At 39.2% G+C, this 21,953-nt stretch overlaps 2 protein-coding genes across 2 annotated transcripts in view; one reads left to right on the top strand and one right to left on the bottom strand.

Moving 5' to 3' along the window:
• Positions 1-618: 618 nt before the first annotated feature.
• Positions 619-21,953, bottom strand: part of DMC1 (DNA meiotic recombinase 1) — a 45,276-nt gene continuing 23,941 nt past the window's right edge. The window contains exons 9-14 of the mRNA XM_034987507.1: positions 21,274-21,365; positions 20,787-20,860; positions 20,546-20,660; positions 19,909-19,969; positions 6,209-6,325; positions 619-783 (exon numbers count right to left, since the gene is read on the bottom strand). Coding sequence (XP_034843398.1) covers positions 714-783; positions 6,209-6,325; positions 19,909-19,969; positions 20,546-20,660; positions 20,787-20,860; positions 21,274-21,365 — 529 coding nt within the window. The 3' untranslated portion in view covers positions 619-713. The remainder of the gene's footprint in view (positions 784-6,208; positions 6,326-19,908; positions 19,970-20,545; positions 20,661-20,786; positions 20,861-21,273; positions 21,366-21,953) is intronic.
• LOC117998678 (60S ribosomal protein L39-like) lies at positions 6,730-6,912 on the top strand. The gene has a single exon (XM_034987508.1). The coding sequence runs from the start codon at positions 6,757-6,759 to the stop codon at positions 6,910-6,912; it is 156 nt and encodes a 51-aa protein (XP_034843399.1). The 5' UTR covers positions 6,730-6,756.

Raw genomic sequence — 21,953 nt, 5'->3', positions numbered from 1 at the left:
CACTGTGTCTCTCTCCGTCAAATAAATAAATAAAATCTTTAAAAATATATATATATATAAAACTCATGCTACATTGATTACCCCAAACTGTAAATTTCCTAGTTACCTTCCTCTTTATCACCCCATAAAATATGTTTGAATCAGAAATACATTTTTTAAAAGTAATTTCAACTTGTCAAAAAGTCAAATGGTTTAAAATTTAGTTTAATTTAATATTTCTTTTCCATTGCTATAGAGCTGAATGTACAGTTTGATGTTGTAAATAAAAAAAGCTTTTTTGTGTGTCCTGTAAATGGTTTCCCCTCTTTTGGAAGTGTGTCCACTTCTGTAAGTGTTCAAGGGGAAATGATAGGAGAATGGTGCATTTCTGGGCTCTTAGATTTTCTGTTTAGTGGCTGACTTTGGACAGCTAAAGTGATAGGATCAAGTACCCCTTCCCAATTAGTTTTCAATAGCTTTATTCATATATACACATGTATGAATATATATATATATTTTTTTTTTTTTTTTTCCCTGAATTGACATACAATGTATAGTGATTATACATCAGGGACTTTTAGGATAAATATAAGATTTAAATTCCTTTTGTTGACTTTTCTGTAATAACATGTGAAAAAAACAAACTCTTACTTCAAGGTCTGAAATTTGAGACCGCTCTTCCATTTCTTCAGCTCCTAATAAGCACTAAGAAACAATCTGCATCAATTCGCCACCTACTCCTTGGCATCCCCAATCCCTCCAGCAGTTATTGCGAAGGTGGCTTCATTTTCAGGCATCTCAGGGCTAACAGAATACAAGGGAACAGAAGTTTAAAAAAAGCTCTATTTCTATAAATACCATATTCATGTCACAGGCATCACACCCCTATCAGTCTGAGTCTCCAGAGACATTTCAGAGTTGCTACAGCTAAATATGGACTATAGAATTTACCTGCAAGGATTACCAACCCTCACAAACACCGAACAACTTGCATTTCTAAGGTTCTGAATGTCAAGAAAAATGACCCCAAACTTGGAAATAGGCAGAAGGAATAACTGGGTGTTCTTCCAGCATACTCTCAGGCAACAGTGTGGCAGGCCTTCAGGGGTCTGGGTCAAAAGGGGGGAGGTGCACGTTTCTGCTGACTAGGCCAATGCAGGCCAAAATTGTGAAAGGCTCTGAAGTGAACTAAAAGATTACCAAGTACCTTCAGTGGAAAAATAGGTTGCCCAGCACATCCTTCCAGGTTCCCCAATTCTGTGAGGACTCTGCTTTTCGTTGTCTTTGAGCTACTTGACAACTCTGCAAGTTGTAGGTAACCATGAGTAATACAAATTATTCTTGTCCATAGAAATGTAAATTGTATGAGGAGGAATGCAATTGATTCTTGTCCTATGGATATTGACCTGTTTTTGATCAATTTCTAATTCATTTTAGCATTCCTTATTTGGCTCCATATGTGTGTTATTTTGATTTTTTCTTTGATCTGATTATAAAATCTTATTAGTTCCTGCATTAATTAATGACTTAAATAAAATCTTTAACATTTTATATTTGTATGTGATTATATGATCTTTTAGGTTTCACCTTTTACTTTATTCTACAAAACTGTAGGAGTAGAGGTTAATTTGTGGAAAACTGAGAGCAATGCAGGTGATTCTTGTCTGAGGGTGATGCAGATGATTCCAGTCTTTTTAGCACTGGAAATGAATTTCATTGTGTAGAGAAGCAATTGATTTCCCTCTAGTAGAAAAAACAACTTCAAATGTTACAATTTATTGCCTTATATTAACCAGTTTTTCATCTATTAGCAAATTTATTTCAGCATTCCTTTGATTGACTAAATAAATCTCTTTCAAATTATCCTTTGAATCAGTTTCTTCATTACTTGAGTTAAATCAAGTCTTTGACACATGTTTATTTTATATTTATTTACAAGAAAGTCATGTTTTCAACTTGTGAAAATCATATGTTAGTATGTGCTAAACCCTACAGATTTCATAAAAATGGGACTGAGTCCCTACTCTCAAGAAGTCTAACAGGTGAACTATGTATGGCGTATGACAAATATGCAAAGTAAGCTAAATTTCATAAAGTCAATATATATGTTACAGAACTCTAAAGAAAGGAGACATTAGGGGCGCCTGGGTAGCTCAGTCGTTACACGTCTGCCTTCGGCTCAGGTCATGATCCCAGGGTCCTGGGCTCGAGCCCAGCATCGGGCTCCCTGCTCAGCGGGAAGCCTGCTTCTCCCTCTCCCACTCTCCCTGCTTGTGTTCCCTCTGTCGCTGTGTCTCTCTCTGTCAAATAAATAAATAAAATCTTAAAAAAAAAGAAAAAAGAAAGGAGACATTATACCGGTGAGGTTGATTAGGAAAGGCCTCATAGATAATATTTGAAGAGGCTTTTGAGGCAGAAATGGGGGCATTCTAGGCAGAGGGAATAGTATAAACAAAAATATGGGAATATATACTTGTGTTATAGATAAGAAAGAGAAGAATAGGGGCATCTGGGTGGCTCAGTTGGTTGAGTGTCTGCCTTTGGCTCAGGTCATGATCTCGGGGTCCTGGGATCAAGCCTGCATCAGCCTCCCTGCTCAGTGGGGAGTCTGCTTCTCCCTCTCCCTCTGCCCCCTCCCACCACATTGTGCTCTCTCTCTTTTTCAAACAAACGATAAGATCTAAAAAAAAAAAAAAAAGAGAAAGAGAGAGAGAAGAAGAAAGTTAGGTTTAGGTATGTTGTGTTTGAAGTACCTGTGTGATAGTCCTGTAGAGGAGTTCTGCAAGCAGTTGGAAACGAATATCTAAAACTCAAGTAAAAGGCTAAACAAGAAATAAAAATTTGAAAATTATTGATCATGAGAGAAAGAGCTACTGCTATTTTGTGCTGTTATTATATCCAGGTTTTGGTGATTGTTTAGTAACATTAAAAGCTTTCATTTATTAAGTATTTACTAATTACTACATGTCGGTCTCCTTTATATCATTTTAACTTTATGAGAACTCTTGGGTCTGTATTATTATCCCCATTTTACAGATGAGAAGATCGAGGTTCAGAGAGAAGTAATTTGCCCAAGGTCACAATTGCTGGTAAATGAAGATGCTGGATAAGAGACTAAGTTATTTGACTCCAAAGCTCAATGTTGTTGTTGTTCTTTCTTTTTTTTTTAAAGATTTTATTTATTTTTTTTGTCAGCGAGAGAGAGAGAGAGAGAGAGCACAAGTAGGGGGAGCAGCAGGCAGAGGGAGAAGCAGGCTTACCACTGAGCCAGGAGCCCGATGCCAGACTTGATTCCAGTGGAACTTGATCCCAGGACCCTGGGACCACAATCTGAGCGGAAGGCAAATGCTTAACCGACTGAGCCGACCAGGCGCCCCCAAAGCTTATGTTCTCAACCACCAGACTTTATTGCCTCTCAAAGCTGGTTTTTGTTTTTTGATTTTGTTTATTTGTTTTGTTTTATTAGAGGGGTGGAGATTAGGCAGTATACTCTGAGCACACTATGGGTTAGGTTACTTCCCTTAGGAAATAGCAGGCCCCCCTCCCCGCCGAAGATAGTAAATGGGCTATAAATAAGGCCGGTCTTGCTAAACTAAAACTAGAGCTGGATAAGAAGGCCTGAGCTGAATCAGAAAATAACCTTTTGGCTTTGATGGAAAATACTCAGTTGGCCACTTTCAAATGGCAGGAAGCTAAGGAGATGAGAAAGAGGAGGACCAAGAAAGGTATCTGCAAAATTGACCTGGGATTTGTTTGCTTTTTTGGTTCTAGAAATAGAATCAAAAACAATTACTTCAGAAACTCGACCATTTGGGTGCCTTTTCAGTTCTTGGTAATTATTTAAAATTTGTTTTTTCTTCGAATTCAGTAGAGTTCTTTGTTTTTAATGTCCACCAATCTCAGATACGCTAAGTGGAATAAAAAAAATGGGGTTTTTCTTCACTCAAAAGTTTTAAAGAGAGCGGGGTGCCTGGGTGGCTCATTCAGTTAAGCAACTGCCTTCAGCTCAGGTCACGATCCTAGGGTCCTGGGATTGAGCCCTGAGTCGGGCTCCCTGCTCAGTGGAGACCCTGCTTCTCCCTCTGCCTCTGCCTGCTGCTCTCCTTGCTTGTGCTCGCTCTCTCTGTCAAATAAATAAATAAAATCTTTTAAAAAAAAGTTTTAAAGAGAGAAAAATGCAGACTGGGGGCCAGCTATAATTACTTAGGGAGTCTGTAACTATAGTGGGATCATGACCTGAGCCAAAAGCAGACGCTTAACCAACTGAGCCACCCAGGTGCCCCCTATAGTGACATTCTAGGGAAAGAGCTTAGTTCATTTTTGTAGTCACTCTTGTATATCTGGGAATTCTTCCGATAACCTTTTTCTGCTCAATTCCTCGAGAATTTTGTGTTTTCTCCGAACAAGAAATGTTTTTCTCTTACATCTGTGTAAGTTAGTAGTGGAAGCCACGGCAGTAACTATAGCAGATGTTATGACTGTCCAAAATAGAGCATCTTTAACAAACTGAGAAATAGTGTAATGATTAAAAGTGTTGGCCCTAGATTCAGACAGTACAGATTCTAATCCCAGTTCCATCTTTTATTGATTGTGTGATCTGGGCAAGGCCTTTCATTCATTCACTAAGAAAGTATTTATTGAGCACCTGCTAAATCTTTGTTGTAGGCACTTGAAATCTAGAAGTGAAAAAAATAGACAAAGATCCCTGTCCTCGTGGAACTTATATTTGGGGAGAAGAAGAAACAGATAATAAATAATGAACATAACAAATATATTATGTAATATGTTAGAAGATGATAAGTGTTATGGGGAAAGAAAAAATAGAGCTGGGTAAGGGACAGTAGAAGTGTGGAAACTGGGAGGAGTTGCAATTTTAAATAGGGAGATCTAGACAGGTATTGTGGAGAAGGTCATATTTGATCAAAGATTAGAGGAGGGGAGATTGATAATCAGAATGAGGGCTACATGGGGAAAGATGATTCTAGGCAAGTACAAGGCCCCTAAGGTAGAACTGTGCCTGGCACGTTTATAGAACGTCAAAGTGCCCACTGAAGTTGCAATGCTGTGAGAGGAGAGCAGGGGCAACAGGATAGGGACACACATGTAGTGCTAAGTAAACCACTATAGAGACTCGAGCTTTTATTCTGAGTTAAGATGGGGAGCCATTGGAGAGTTTTAAGCAGAAGATAGATATGATCTGACTCAATTTTACAAGGGATCACTCTGGCTTCTGTGTGTTTTTTGTTTGTTTGTTTGTTTTTTTAAGATTTTATTTATTTATTTAATTGACAGAAGGAGAGAGGCCCTTGCCTCTTGGGGACACCCTCTCCCTCCTGTTCCACAACTTTGGGGGACTCCCTTTCCCCACCCCATAATAAGTACTGTGATTCATAGCAAAAACCAGATTAAGAGCCCATGTGATTTCTTTTTGGTTGATTTTTGCCCCCTAGGGTAGAGTTATTACAAATCTGCCCTGTTGCTCAGGGTTGGCTAATCAGTCAATCACAAATATTGTACATCTATTATGTCTCAGGTACTGGGAATACAGCAGTGGGCAAGAGAATCATGTCCCTGTCCTCAGGGTATTTGCTATCTAGCTGGATGGCATGCATCACATAAATCATTACCAGTAGAATATAAGCTCTATGAGAGCAGGGCCTTGTCTTTCTGTTTTAGTCACTGCTCTATCTCCAGAACCTAGAACAGCTGGTGTGTTGTAGGTCTCTTGTAAAAACTTATTGTTTATAATTCTTATTAAATAAGTAAAGTACCGTGAGAGAATATAAATTATAATATAGGGTACAGCTTAGACTGAAGGGTTAGGGACAGGTTCCCTGTGGAAGTGATGTTTAAACTGAAACCTAAAAACAACAACAACAACAACAACAACAAAACCCAAAAAACAAACCTGGCAGAAGAAAGAAGAATATATCTCTACCATATTCTATACTTTCCCTGCACTGACCACACTTCAACTGGAATCATTCTTTTGCTATCTAGCTTCACTGTAAGCTTTGGAAGGTCAGGGACCAAGTCTATATGTCAACAGAATCCCTGAATCCCTAGAACCTAGTCCATAGTAGGGACTTCCCAATGGAGTGAATACTTTTTGAGAAGGAAATTCAGACATGTAGGATCTGCTAGTGGTATAATTATAGCCTCTCAGGAGAGGCAATTCTATTTAATGCCATATGCCCAAGAAACTGATTAAAAATAAGAAAATATTTACCTGTCATAAATCTTGGCAATTCTCAGTTCTCCTCTTCCTTTTCTCAAGCTTATTCTTGTTGTTGAAGCATGAGCCAGAATGTGTCCCCCGATGGGTTTTTTGGGGTCTGCCTGAAAACTGAATTAATAAAACACCTTTTTAGGTTTCATCATAGGGACTATATACAGTAAAACCTGCAATTATAAGGCAACTTTTCTGTGGAGCACAGCAGGAGATGGGGTAGGTGTGTGTTCTAAGCAAGCATAGGCTCGTTCGTTAACTATGGAGTGGGGTATGTATTGGAGCTGCTCTATACCCCCTTGCCATCCTGTTTAGGCTTCTGAGAGTCCTATGATGTACAGTTCATGTTTTGATTGCTTTTTTAAAAGGAAAAAACACAAATAAAATGTTATTCATTGTCTTAGGATAATTCTTGGGGGTAAGCAATTTTTCTTCTTTACAAAATACAAAGACTGAATTTATTTATTCATTCATTCATTTATCAGAAATATTTACTGCTTTCTCTTTTTTGCCACCATCCTGCTCTGCGTGGCTGGCTGCTTCTCGCCATGTCTTCTCACGAGACTTTCAGAATCAAGCGATTCCTGGCCAAGAAACAAAAGCAGAATCATCCCATTCCCCAGTGGATTCGGATGAAAACTGGTAATAAGATCAGGTACAACTCCAAGAGGAGGCACTGGAGAAGAACCAAGCTGGGTCTATAAGGCGTCACACATCATAAAATGACACACTTAATTGGCACACATATTTAATTAAGCTGCGTGAAGATCATGTGTTCTATCATTCTATAAACATTCTTCCTACCTGACCATAGACTTGTCTTCTCATGGAAATGATTTTTCTCTGTGACTATGCCTCTGCACCAGTAGGTTGGCTCAGTAATAAATGTGAGACCTTTCGGCTCTACTGCTGTTGTGTTTCTGATTTGTGAAGGACTGAATTCCCCCACCTGTCAGATCATGCATAGCATTGTCAGAACTTTCTGCAGTGATAGAAATGTCCCTTGACAACCAAGTATGTAAAGTGTGGCTAGGGGGCGCCTGGGTGGCTCAGTGCCTTAGGCCCAGGTCTTGATCTCAGGGTCCTAGGATGGGGCTCGCACTGAGCAGGGTATCTGCTTGCCCCTCCCCTAGCTCAAGTTCTCTCTTCTCAAATAAATAAAATCTTAAAAAAAAAAAAAAAGAAATATTTATTAATGGCCTACTATGGGGCACCTGGGTGGCTCAGTCGTTAAGCATCTGCCTTTGGCTCGGGTCATGATCCCAGGGTCCTGGGATCGAGTCCCACATTGAGCTCCCTGCTCAGCAGGAAGCCTGCTTCTCCTTCTCGCACTCCCCCTGCTTGTATTCCCTCTCTCACTGTCTCTCTGTCAAATAAATAAATAAAATGTTTTTTAAAAAAGGGCCTACTGGGGCACCTGGGTGGCTCAGTCATTAAGTGTCTGCCTTTGGCTCAGGTCGTGATCCCAGGGCCTGGGATCAAGCCCCACATTGGGCTCCCTGCTCTGTGGGAAGCCTGCTTCTCCCTCTCTCTCTCCCCCTGCTTGTGTTCCCTCTCTCACTGTCAAATAAATAAATAAATAAATCTTTTAAAAAATGGCCTACTATGTGCCAAGCACGATTTTAATCTAATGAATAAGAAATGCCCAATTATCCCTATGAGGTCATGATGTAAATGAGAACAGATTGAGAACCTCCTTCTTGTTCATTAACTGTATGTTGGAAGCCTTCAAGTTTGCACTCGTTATGAATTTGCAGTGAGAATAATTTTGGAAATGGCTTTGTCTTTATCACTGATGCTCAAAGTTTATTCTTCTAAAGGAGGATGCAGAAAAGATAAGTTTTTACTATATCTGAATTAAAAAAATATATTATAATTGCAAGGTAGTTACAAATATTGTTGATACTCATCTTGAGAGATATATTCACTAGGGGACTAACACTCACTTGGCAAGAAGTGAAGTGTTCTTAGTAACCCTAATAGTGAATCCTTTAAAAAAGCCTAGGTGCTTCAAAGCATCAACAAAATACCAGCAAACCAAATCTGGCAGCATATTAAAAGGATTATACATCACGACCAAATAGGATTTATTTTAGAAATGCAAGAGTGGTTCAACAAAGGAAAATCATCAGTGTAATATACCAGATCAAAAGAATAAAGGGGAAAACCCCCCACATAATCGTCCCAGTTGATGCAGAAGAAAACCTAGGCTTTGAAATCATCAATAAAGGGAACTGAATATAAACTAACAGGTTAGGGGCGCCTGAGTGGCTCAGTCGTTAAGCGGCTGCCTTCGGCTCAGGTCATGATCCCAGGGTCCTGGAATTGAGCCCCGCATCGGGCTCCCTGCTCCGCGGAAAGCCTGCTTCTCCCTCTCCCCCACCCCCTGCTTATGTTCCCTCTCTTGCTGTCTCTCTCTGTCAAATAAATAAATAAAATCTTAAAAAAAAAAAAAGAAATTTAATAAAAAAATAAACTAAGAGATTATACTTGATCAAAATAAACTGACATAGCCTAATAACCTCATCTCTGGGAGAATATGGTTACAAGTCAGTTTAAATTCTGCTTGTTCCTTGAAGGTGTTCAGGATTCTGGTTACTCTAAGTATGAGGCATGGTGTAGAAAAGGATGTAACTGACTGTCATGAGGTTAAATAGATTGAAGGGTGGTGGGGGTAAGAAGCTCTCTGGTAAAGGAGTCTGCTGATAACAGCATGAGTCTGCTTATAAACTGCTGCTTGGTTAAATGGCTCAGGAGTTCGGACCAGAAGATCCCTGGCTGGGGCTGGATAGGATTCGTTAAGATTCAGCAGGTCCAACATTGAAACAAACACAGAAAGTTAGTTTTGGAGTGAACCACTATCAAGAAAGTAGTAGCTGGGCAGTTGAGACTGACAGCAGTTAAGAAGTCAGAAGGCCAGGGCGCCTGGGTGGCTCAGTCGTTAAGCGTCTGCCTTCGGCTCAGGTCATGATCCCGGGGTCCTGGGATCGAGTCCCACATCGGACTCCCTGCTCAGCAAGAAGCCTGCTTCTCCCTCTCCCATTCCCCCTGCTTGTGTTACTGCTCTCACTATCTCTCTCTCTGTCAAATAAAAAAATAAAATTAAAAAAAAAAAAAAAGTCAGAAGGCCATATACTACATCTTTATCCATTTATCAGTTGATGGACATTTGCACTCTTTCTATAATTTGGCTATTGTTGTTAATGCTGCTATAAACATCGGGATGCATGAATCCCCTTGAATTAGTATTTTTGTATCCTTAGGGTAAATACCTAATAGTGCCATTTGCAATGACGTGTATGGAGCTAGACAGTATTATGCTAAGCAAAATAAGTCAGTCAGAGAAAGACAAATACCATATGATTTCACTCATATGTGGAATTTAAGAAACAAAACAAATGATCATAGCGGAAAAAAAGAGAGGCAAACCAAGAAACAGACTCTTAACTATAGAGAACAAACTGATGGTTACCAGAAGGGAGAGGTGGGGAATGGCTTAAATAGGTGATGTGGATTAAGGAGGGCACTTGTGATGAGCACCGGGTGATGTATGGACGTGTTGAATCACTAAGTTGTACACCAGAAACTAATATTACACAGTATGTTAACTAAGTGGAATGTTAATAAAAAAAATAAGTCAGAAGGCTAGGTTGCTTTCTGCAGGCCGCTGAAGGGGTAAAGCAATAAAGTGATCTCAATTGGATGAAATAGCTAGAGTTGAGTTGTCTATGTAATGCTTACAGTTCAATGCCACTCTTTTTAATGGAATGGCTCTGAATTTTCCAGGTGATCCTATGTTATCGGTGGTTCTTCAGGGTCTTAAAAGAATCCTATGTTCTATACAGATGTGCCCTGATGATATCAAACAGGGCGAGGACTCTGAACTTGCAAATACTATACTTACGCTTCCCTAATGTACGTTTCATATTGTGCCTTTAGTGCTATTATTATTCACCTTTTATATTTCCCTTCAATCTCTCTTCTATTAGCCGTCACTAAGCTCCTTAAGGGCGGACACAGTATTTAACAGTGTAGCAACCAGCTGTATTTAACTTTGTATTTAAACACTGTATTTAACTTTGTGGCAACGAGCTACACAGTGGGTGCTCAAAGATATTTTTGAATGTAAAATATGGATGTTATAAAAATATCAAGGAGAATACTGGACTGTAGAAAGACTGGTGCTTCCACAGAAGGTACACCAATTAGAAATTTCTATCAAGAGGAGACAAGAAGCTAAATGGGTGGAGAGAACTTTCAACAGCTATATTACTGCTTCTCTCAGATGGTCTCTCAGTACTGCTTAGTAATTCTCCTACATGAGCATGGTTAGTCTCCTTAAGCCCCCTTTTCCATTCTTGTCCCTTCATCTTGGATGACAGAGCTTGCTTCTTTTTTTTTTTTTTTAAGATTTTATTTATTTTGGAGCGCCTGGTGGCTCAGTCGTTAGGCATCTGCCTTAGGCTCAGGTCATGATCCCGGGGTCCTGAGATTGAGCCCCGCGTAGGGCTCTCTGCTCAGCAGGAAGCCTGCTTCTGCCTCTCCAACTCCCCCTGCTTGTGTTCCCTCTCTCGCTGTCTCTCTCTGTCAAATAAATAAAAATAATAAAAAATAAAAATAAAGATTTTATTTATTTTTGCAAGAGAGGGGGTGCAGGCAGAGGGAGAAGCAGACTCGCCACTGAGCAGGGAGCCTGACCTGACATGAGACTAGATCCCAAGACCCTGAGATCATGACCCAAGCCAAAGGCAGATGCTTAACCGACTAAACCACCCAGGCGCCCTGACAAAGCTTGCTTCTTTGTGAAAAAGAAATGAGTGTTTCTCAGGAAAAAGCTCCCTCAATTTCCCCTTCTTTCTATTTGCTGCTTATATACTTCTCTACAGTTGTAGTCATCCTTTCTTCTTCCCTCTCAAACTTTGCTTTTTCTTTCTTCCAACAAGTCCTCTTACACCTTGATGCCTTTGCACACACAATTCCCTGTAAACGAAAGCTCTTTTCCCACTGTGTTTGTTCATTTAGTTCCTACTCACCCATCCAGTGTCATCCCTCTTGGAAACCTTACCTGATCCTCTGAAACAGAGCACAACCTTCTTGTCCATGCTCTCATACCACCGTATATTCCTCTTTGAAAGCACATTACATTGTAATTTTTTTTTTAATTAAGTAGGCTCCACACCCAATATGGGGCTTAAACTCATGACTCTGATATCAAGAGCCACATGTTCCACCAACTGAACCAGCCAGGCACCCCCACATTGTGATTTTTAATTTATAGTTCTCATTCCCCTACTATACTCTAAATCCTTATTCATCTTTGTAACTCCAGTGCCTAGAAAAGTGCCTATAATATAAAAGGCACTGTATAAATATTGTTGAATGAACAGAGGAGAGGACAATTTGGGTCTCCCTGATCCACATTCTTTTGGATACAGATTTGTATACACATCTTCAAAGAAGCTATAATTCGAGGAGCTTTTGAAGGGTGTTCTGACAGAAAGGCAAATGTAAAAGGAGAGAGAATTTCTCTTTAATTGAAGTAATCCTATTCCCACCCCATTCCTGATAATCTAAAGAAGAGCAGGAAGGTGGAGCTCTTAGATGTATAGCCATGATTTTTTTTAGCAAATTATTGTTTGCTGTGACCAGTGTGGTACCTTGTGCACAAAAGAAAATAGGTGCTACTGCTTGTTACTGATTACTCTAGGTGAAGAGCCTGGATGTTAAGAATGTTATCTCAAAAAAAGTTATCTCCAAAGGGAGATGATTTTGAATGAACTAAATGGGGAAATACATTATAGAATGTGCAAAAGTACTAAAAAAAATATAGGAAATATATTATTGGGAGAAAAATGTCCTCAAAAGTGACTCATAAAGAGGTTATACTTAATCAAAATTGATTACCACATTCTATAACAACCTTAGCTCTGGGAGAATATCAAGCCAATTCAAATTTTACTTGTTCCATCAAGGTATTCATGATTCTGTGTAGAATTTATGGCTCTTAACCTTTCTTATAGGTCACTAACACTTTGACAATTTAATAAAAGATACAGACCCTCCCCCAGAAAAATGCACATATGTATATACATGAACTTTTCATGTAAGTTTAGGGGATTCATGATTTCTCTCTCCTCTGATGCAGGTGGGCATTAGTAATAATAACACCTAGGATTTATTGAGTCCTTACTCCATGGCAGATGCTCTTAACTCATCCAAGTATTTCCTTTTGCTTCGATTCCATATTTAGTGAATAACTTTAGATTAAAACTTGAATTCCTATAAAGGTCTGCCTACAGGTAGAGAATGCACTGGTCAAGAAACTCAAATGTAGTTACATTTTTCATTGTCAGTAAACTGGCCCTCTGCTCTTTCGTTGAGTCTCTTGAGCTTGATTCATGTGACTCTTCCCCTAAGAAATGGATTGGCTCTCAGCAGGTGACCAAATCAAATCTCTGCCTATAAGGCTGAGAGTCCTGAACTCTGGTCAATTCACCAGGGTAATGGATACATCCTGCAAAGTTTCTCAACAGCTTGCCAACCTCTCTCCAGGCATAGATGGCCTTGATGTACTGTGTGGTGTATGAGCTTTGGAGTTAGACCGGGTTCAAGTTTTGGCTTACCAGCCAGCCATGTGACCTCAGGAAAATTGCTTAAGCATTGTAAGTGTCTGTTTCTTTATTTTTTATTTATTTATTTTTTTAAAAGATTTTATTTATTTATTCATGAGAGACAGAGACAGAGAGAGAGAGGCAGAGGGAGAAGCAGGCTCCCAAGGAGCAGGAAGCCTGATGCGGGACTCGATCCCAGGACCCTGAGATCATGACCTGAGCCGAAGGCAGACGCTTAACCATCTGAGCCACCCAGGCGCCCTGTTTCTTTATTTTAAATGGGGAGTAATAACGGTCCCTAACTGGTAGGGTATTTGTAAGAATAAAATGAAATAGTTTAAGTAAGGCATTAGCCCAGTGACCATAATTATCTGCTTTTCCAATCCTGACTCAAACATGTATGATCAATGTTACCTTGGGCTAGTTACTTACCTTTATGAACCTCGGTTTCTTTATCTATAACATGGGAACAAAAAGATCTCACCTCTTAGGGCTGTCATAAGGACTCAAGATATAGTTAATATAACTCATTGAGAGCCTACTACATGCCAGGAGCTGTGCCAGGTCATTTATGTACATTAGCTCTACCTTAACACTAATCTTGGCACATAAGAGATACTCAATAAATGGTAGCTACGGTTATTTAATTAAACGATTCAGTTAAAACAGCCACTCTTTCAGTGACATGTAGACCAAGAAATTTTCTTAAAGTTTCTTTGAACCTCGAGTATTCTAGCAATTATAACCAAGGCTTGAGGTAAAATACGAGAAGATGTAGCATTCCGCATCCTTTTAGAGGGCTTTAATTTACTTCTATTTCTGACCTAGTAAAACAGCTTCAGAAAACCACCCACATTCCTCCTTCAGCCTATTCTTTTTTTTTTTTTAAGATTTTTATTTATTTATATGAGAGAGAGAGAATGAGAGAGAGCACATGAGAGGGGTTAGGGTCAGAGGGAGAAGCAGACTCCCTGCTGAGCAGGGAGCCTGATGAGGGACTCCATCCAGGGACTCCAGGATCGTGACCTGAGCCGAAGGCAGTCGCTTAACCAACTGAGCTACCCAGGCGCCCCCTTCAGCCTATTCTTATTTACCCTTCTTTCATATTTTCTTCTCTTCTTTCCTCCTTTTCTCAGGGGATGGGAGAGTATGATGGGTAGGAGGAAGAGAGAGGCGTGGATATTAGGAATAAAGAGGGGCCAAGAGAGACTGTGTCATTTATCCCTATCTGACTGAACAGGACATAGTGTATTACATCGTTGAGGGTAAGACCCAGAGCAGCCTGACCTCCCAACTTCAAACCAGCATGCTGGGGTCATGAAGTACAAAATTATGGTGATGGTAGGGCAGGTGATCTTTTCCTAGGAGTGGGATAGGGAGGGTAGCACAGTGATGTTAAAAGAGCATTAACTCTGAAATCAAAGATACCTGGGTTCAAATCCTGGCTCCCGTTTTTATTTATTTATTTAGTTAGTTAGTTAGTTAAATGTCCCAGACTTGGCCAGAGGGAACCCCTTCATTTTTTATTTATTTTTTTTCAAAGATTTTATCTATCTACTTATTTGACAGAAAGAGAGAGAGAGAGCACAAGCAAGGGGAGTGGCAGACAGAGGAAGAAGCAGCCCCCCCCGCGCCCCCCCAGGAGCAAGGAGCCGGATGCCAAAGCGGAAGGCAGATGCCTAACCAACTGAGCCACCCAGGCACCCCCAGGCTCCCATTTTTAAACTGGATGATTGAGGGGCGCCTGGGTGGCTCAGTCGTTAAGCGTCTGCCTTCAGCTCAGGTCGTGATCCCAGGGTCCTGGGATCGAGCCCCGCATCGGGCTCCCTGCTCGGCAGGAAGCCTGCTTCTCCCTCTCCCATTCCCCCTGCTTGTTTTCCCTCTCTCACTGTGTCACTGTCAAATAAATAAATAAAATCTAAATAAATAAATAAATAAATAAACTGGATGATTGAGGAAGTAGATACTCTGAGCCTCTGTTTCGTCCTTTTCAAATTAGGAATAATAATAGTGTCTACTTCAACTACTGGTTGGAGTGGGGACTTTCAGGGGCCTGCACAAAAATTGGTACTGTCCCTGAGGGACAGCTGGAACTCCTGGTACTTTGGACCTGCTGCAGGGTAAGCTTTTGGATGGAATTTTTGAGAACGGGTCTATTAAGGAGAGAAAGGCTGAGTGAACATGCCCAAAAATGAGGAAGATTCTTTGAGATCAGGGGAAGATAAGGAAAGAAGAGTACTGCAAAAAGAGAAAATTTGGGGGAAAGAAGAGACTTTTTTTTTAATATTTTATTTTTAAGTAATCTCTACACCTAATGTAGGGCTTGAACTTATAACTCTGAGACCAAGAGTTGCATGCTCCATTAACTGAGCCAGCCAGGCACCCCAAGAAGAGATGGTTTTTGAAAAGGGCTATGTTTAGGGACACTTGGGTGGCTCAGTCAGTTAAGTGTCTGACTCTTGATCTTAGCTCAGAGGTCTTGATCTCAGGGTCATGAGTTCAAGCCCTGAGAGTTCAAGCCCTGTATCGGGCTCCACACTGGGCATGGAGCCTACTTAAAAAAAAAAAGTAAAAGAATAATAAGGGGTATGTTTAAGAAGTTTTGTTAAGTAATCTCCCCACCCTGCCATTTTCTCATAAAATATGCAGAAAAATTCTGGGGCTTGGGGGAGGGGCATAGAATGTAGCAACATTCTGAGACCGGCTTCATAGGAAGAACAGGAAGGCCCAAGGAGGCTGAGTTGGGGTGATGAGAGAATTATACAGATAAAGCATAAAAGCACCTGGCACATGGTAAGCAATCAATAAATAAAAGACCTCTTAATCTCTTAATGGAGTTCATATAGTTTATTTTTCCCTACTTATTTTAAAGTTTTTCTTTTATTTAAGTGGGGCTCAAACTCACAACCCCAAGATCAAGAGTTACATGCTCTTCTTTTTTTTTTTTTAAAGATTTTATTTATTTATTTGAGAGAGATAATGAGATAGAAAGAGAAAGCATGAGAGGGGGGAGGGTCAGAGGGAGAAGCAGACTCCCTGCTGAGCAGGGAGCCCGATGCGGGACTCGATCCCGGGACTCCAGGATCATGACCTGAGCCGAAGACAGTCATTTAACCAACTGAGCCACCCAGGCGCCCCGTGAGAGTCACATGCTCTTCTGACTGAGCCAGCCAGGTGCCCCTGAAGTTCAAACAGTTTAAATGACTTACTCAAGGTCACCACGCTGGTGAACTTGGCTTAATGTTTTTTCTTTAACCATACTGCTTCTTAACTTACGCAAATGATGTTGGATCAGTGGGTGACACCCTTAGAGAACAAACTGACTGCACATTTACAAGACTGCAAATGCTCTAAGATAACTTTTTGTTTTAGCTAAACAAATACACAAAGTAGGTGGCTACATCATGGTCTTATTTGTCACTCATATTATCTGCCCTGGTGTGGAGCTTCGCAGGCTGATACTTTTCACTTTTTATCTCCAGGCCTTCATCAACTGCATCATTTTAGTTCTAAAATCTGTATCTGTGAGCCTCGTCTAGGAGCTAATGCTCTGCTGTATCATACAGCACTCCTCGCCTCTATAATTTTGTTCCTTTTTAATACGATGTGCCATCAAGTATAATGCATGGGATATAAGCCTCAATTATTGTCAGCATACTCGGGGACTCATACCAATTATAGTGATATTTCTCTGACAGGTCCCAGGCAAGCTGCAGCTTGGAGTTCTTTAACACTGAGAAACAAAGATTCGCTTTATGGGAGGTTTTCTAATAGTATTTGAGATTCTTTAGTTTAAAACTATACTGTTTTTTATTTCTTTTTCATTTAGTTGTGGCAATCTATGTGCTTTATATAAAGACATACATTTAATTTATATTGTTATAATTTAATATACTTTAGAATATACTAATTATAATTATAGTGAACCTTGATTCCTCACAATTTGGCTTGGTGGAGGAGATGAAGTTTCAAAGCAGAGTCACCCAACAAAAGTCCTAGCCTTTGCTATCTTGTCTGGCTCTCAGCTCACTTCACTATAAATCTCCCCTCTCCAGCTCCTACAATTGTTTCTTTCCATCATCTCTCTATGTCTCCTTACGTTGTTTTATTGGAGTCAATTCAAAATGGTTTTACTCTTTTTGAAATTTTCTACAAATATAAGAAAAAGAACCCCTATCTGACCTAATTTCCACAGATTTCCTTTGCCTTCTAACCCCAGATAGACAGTTTTGGCCTCTGCAGTGTTCCCTCCCCATACCTGAAGAAAGAACATTGCTCTTTAACTTGCACTGTTTTATTTGAATGCAACCCACTTCCTCCCTCTGAGCCAATGACTCATTTTCTCTTTTTAAAGTGAGCCCTGAAAATCTTCCATTTCTCTTCAGTTTAAAATTATTCTCTTTGTGAAGTACTTTATGTCCTGTGCATGAAAGACACCCTATAAAACGGAGAAGATTGCCTTAACTACTCAAGGACTACAGACAATGCCTGACCTACCAAGTCTTCACAATTCTGAATTAAACGGACATCATTTATTTTCTTCTTTATGTAGGCAAGGCACATAGTCTCTTTTGTGCACTAGTGAATTCCCAGAATCTTGATACATAGATTTTCAAAAAGTATTTATTGGATGAATAAATGATTGATTTCCCCCCTCAGTCTTTTTAACTTGCTTAATACCATTCATGTAATTAATATTTTTCACATTGGAATCTCCTGTGATTAAGTAGAAAGTACTCATAAAAGGGTATTGAAAAGTGAGATATACATATTGCAGAAGATTCAGCAATACTCTTAGGGTTAGTGTAGAAAATGCCTGAAGTGGGGCGCCTGGCTTGTTTGGTCAGTGGAGCATATGATTCTTGATCTCAGGGTTGTGGGTTTGAGCCCCACACTGGGTAAAGAGGTTACTTAAAAATAAAATCTTTTAAAAAATAAAAAAATAGGGGTGCCTGGCTAGCTTGTTCAGTGGAGTGTGCAACGCTTGATCTCAGGGTTGTGGGTTCGAGCCCCACACTGGGTGTAGAGATTACTTAAAAATAAAACCCCCCCCCAAAAAAAAAAACCACAAAGAAAACGCCTAAAGAGAGACATGTTCGTTTCAGTACAATTTACAAAATTTACATTGGCATATCAAATATCTTCAAACACATATGTCAATGACCCGTTTATCTGCTACTAAATGATGTATTGCCTTGGTTTTAAATAAAACTATATTGCAATCATTAGAGTAATAATTGATTTAAGCAAGAACCTTCAATGGGTGCTAAAACCAATTGGTGCGAGCTTATTGCAGAACATGGTATTTCCAGGTGTCTCAGATTACTCTTACATACCCCACAAATTACTTATTCCTTATAAAGGTGAAAAGGTCTTTTACAATGGGGAAATCTTGTGAACACCATCTTAATCACATGATCAAACTTCACATCACTAATAATGGGACAAACCGCCATCGTATGCCTCCTGATATGATCTATGGAGAAGGCCATAATATTGCTTACGTAATTTTCCTGCCAAAAGTGTTTAACATTTTAAATCATGAGGAAAAATACCCTCCAAATTGAGGGACATTCTGAAAAACCGCTGGCCTGTGCTCTTCAAAACTGTTAGTGTCATAAAAGCTTAACAAACACTGAAGAGCCGTTCTGATTAAAGGAGACTAAAGAGACAAGACAACCAACTCCATGCAGTGTTTGATACTCAATTAGTCCTGAATCAAAAACAAAATTAAAAAACCCCGGCAACTATAACAGACATTTTTGAGACAATTGGAGGTGCTGGAATATAAATGTATATTAGGTAACACTAGTGTGCCAGTGTTAAATTTCTTGACAGTGATAGTTATACTGTGGTTGTGTAGGAGAATGTTCTTGTTCCTTTTTTTTTTTTTAAGATTTTATTTATTTGACACAGAGAGAGAGACATAGCAAGAGAGGGAACACAAGCAAGAGGAGTGGGAGAGGGAGAAGCAGGCTTCCCGCTGAGCAGGGAGCCCGACTCGGGGCTCGATCCCAGGATCCTGGGATCATGACCTGAGCCGAAGGCAGACGCTTAACGACTGAGCCACCCAGGTGCCCCTAATGTTCTTGTTCTTACAAGAAATATGCTCAATTATTAAGAGGGGAAGTGTTATAATGTCTGTAAATAATCCTCAATGGTTCCGGTGGAAAACCTCTCAAATGGTTCACAAAAAATACACACATATTTATTTGAGTATGTGTGTGCACGTACGGAGAAAGAGAGTTTACACACATGCACACACACGGACACACAAAACACGAGAGAGAAAAAATGTGGCAAATGTTTACAATAGAAGAACCTAGCTGAATGATATATGTATATTCGTTGTACTAATCTTGCAACTTTTCTCTGGTTAAACAATTTTCTAAATAAAAACTTGTTGGAAAGATTGACATCATGAATTCAGGGTTATTTTGATTGCTTATTCAGATATATAATGCTCAAAATGTTTGATGGTGGCAACTAATCTTTCTTTGAATTTTCTGTTTTCATCATCCTACTTTATTTAGCTCTCCTTGCCTTTCTGTTCACTGCCATCTGTCAAGCAGAGCCATCAATAAGTATGTGATGTGCACAAACACCTCAACAGATTCTGAACATGCCTAAGTGTGAACTGAAATTCTGTTTCTTCTAACAGGAGACTTCTCTCATAGGACCTCTTATAAATGTATCTCTTGTATATCCTGCAGAGATCCTCCTTTTTTTGTTTTTAGGCTGGTAGTTTATCATACTGACTAGAAGCCATTCATGTATATGGAATATAAATTTCTATCTTTTTCTTTTTGCCCTCCAATATCTTTTTAGCCCTAGACAAAAGAGGAGCCCAAAGTATCTCTAAAAATGGTTAAACTATTGCTTTATTCTATAAAGAACTAGAGAAAAAGAGACTCTGGATAACAAGTGATATTTGCAATTATGAAGTAATATTCACTGTGCAATAGAGTGATTTGTGATATATTTGTGCCCACATTGGGACTGATCATTTTGGAATTATTTTCTATTCTTCACTCTAACCCTTTTGATATTAACCTTTGTGAAATACAAAAGCAGAATATTGGAGCTTACGTCATAGTTGCTCCTGGATCAGCAGTCATTTGATTGGTCACAAACACAGCCACGTTATATTCTGCATCAAGAAATAAAATTAAGAAACTAAGGGAATAGCAGTATAAAAAGTTCATTGCTTCGATTTCAGAGTTTAGGAATACTGTGCTATGAATTGATTTTATAAACAATATTACATTCCTATTTTTTCATTGATAACATAAATTAATTTATTTAAAGTTATTATTATTACTATTTAGGTACTTATTGTATTAGAATTAGTATTTTGGTTAAAAAAAAAAAGAATTGCATTCCCATGAAGGTAATTTTATTTTTATTTTATTTTTTTTAATTTTTTATCTTTTTTTTAAAGATTTTATTTATTTATTCATGAGAGATAGAGAGAGAGAGAGGCAGAGGCAGAGGGAGAAGCAGGCTCCCCGCAGAGCGGGGAGCCCGACGCGGGGCTCGATCCCAGGACCCTGGGATCATGACCTGACCTGAAGGCAGACGCTTAACCGACTGAGCCACCCAGGCGTCCCAGTAATTTTATTTTTAAACATGTATTGCCTCCTGACATTATTCTGAGCTTCTCTGCAAAGCCTACTCAACAGTCACAGATGCTATTCCGATAGCACCACTTATTTTAAAAATCTACCTTCTGAGATTTTTTGGAGTCGTGACAACATCTGGGCCAATTTTTGCTGCCGTTCAGCCAACTCCCCACGGCCGCTGAAATCCACTCGAAAAAGTGCCATTATTGAATCAATGATCTGCACAGGATTAATGTAAAAAGAAATATGGAAATGGAAAGAAGAAGTTAATTTGGATTGGAATCAATAGAAGAAAAATAATACGCTAAACATCTCTGTGAGGGAGTGGTATTTAAAAGCTTGTACCAATAGCTTGAAGATGCCAGCTTCTTCATGGAACTTTGCTGCTACATAATCAAGTAGCTCCATCTGATGTTCACCTGGTGGGAAATGCAGTGAGAAAATGTTATAACAGCTAGAAGAAGCAGAGGCTAAGATCATTTATGTTCTTGGAGTTAAGGAAAAGGGAGTCATAAAAGGATTTTCTTAATTGTTCATGGCTTTATTAAATATGATCTCACATTCTGCCTTAGCATGCATGCCAAATGCTACATTATCCAAAAAGAATGTTACTCTCCATTTCAAAGACAAGAACAAGAAATCATTTGAGGGCATTTTAGTATCTCAGGGCTTGCCAGATGATAAAATTTGTGGACTGACTAAATAAATTTGGAGGAAAGCAAAATGAAAAGAGAACAGAACAGCATCAAAATGTTGTAAGTATCACTCAAATAGCAAATCAGTGCTGCCAACCTTAAAACAGCCCAAGCATCCAATTACATGGGGCTCTTACTAGTATATGCACGTGCATAAAGGACATTGTCCAGTACTGCATCATGGTCTACGTTGAAGCGGTCAGCAATGTCCCGAAGGCGATCTGGACGGCTGGAGTATGCCAAGATTAAGGATCCAATAAATCAATTCCAAAAAAAGTTTAGAACAACTACAAAAAATAATACCTTAAGTAAGTAAACTAACAGAGAGGCAAACATCGTACCTGCAAAGGTATTCTGGAGGATGCTAATAATCACTTAAAATCTGTATCAGATTTTTCTTTTTCGTAAGTGCCCAAATTAATAAATAACTTAGTTAGTGATGACAGTGATAGAAATGACGAGGCAGTGATGAATTTAAATACTAAATACTCTAATCCTTACAATAACTTTGGAAGCTAGTTGTTATGGCCTACATTACATTTTACAAATGAGGACACTGACAAACAGAGATTAGGCAAATGACTCAGGATTATGTAGCAAATCAGTTACAAGAGAAAAACTAAAAAATAAGATTTGTGACTCTCTTTTGATCTCAGTTCTGTAAAAAATAGATCTATTCTAGGAAGATAGTATCACTGAATTATAATTCAAGTCACTTCAAAGTGAACTAATTCACTCTCTTTAAATTCCTCGCTTGTTCAATATGAAGTAACTTAATATACTGTTAACCATGAGTTGCCAACAAATGATAAATTTG

The sequence above is a fragment of the Mirounga leonina genome, unplaced genomic scaffold (assembly GCF_011800145.1).
Source record: "Mirounga leonina isolate KUSES-001 unplaced genomic scaffold, KU_Mleo_1.0 Mir_418, whole genome shotgun sequence".
In the NCBI taxonomy this organism is placed as follows: Eukaryota; Metazoa; Chordata; class Mammalia; order Carnivora; family Phocidae; genus Mirounga; species Mirounga leonina.
This window is presented reverse-complemented; position numbering and strand designations above follow the sequence as displayed.

Bases quoted from the DNA above. Each gene is read 5' to 3' on its own strand.
- LOC117998678 (XM_034987508.1), top strand. From the start codon at position 6,757: ATGTCTTCTCACGAGACTTTCAGAATCAAGCGATTCCTGGCCAAGAAA.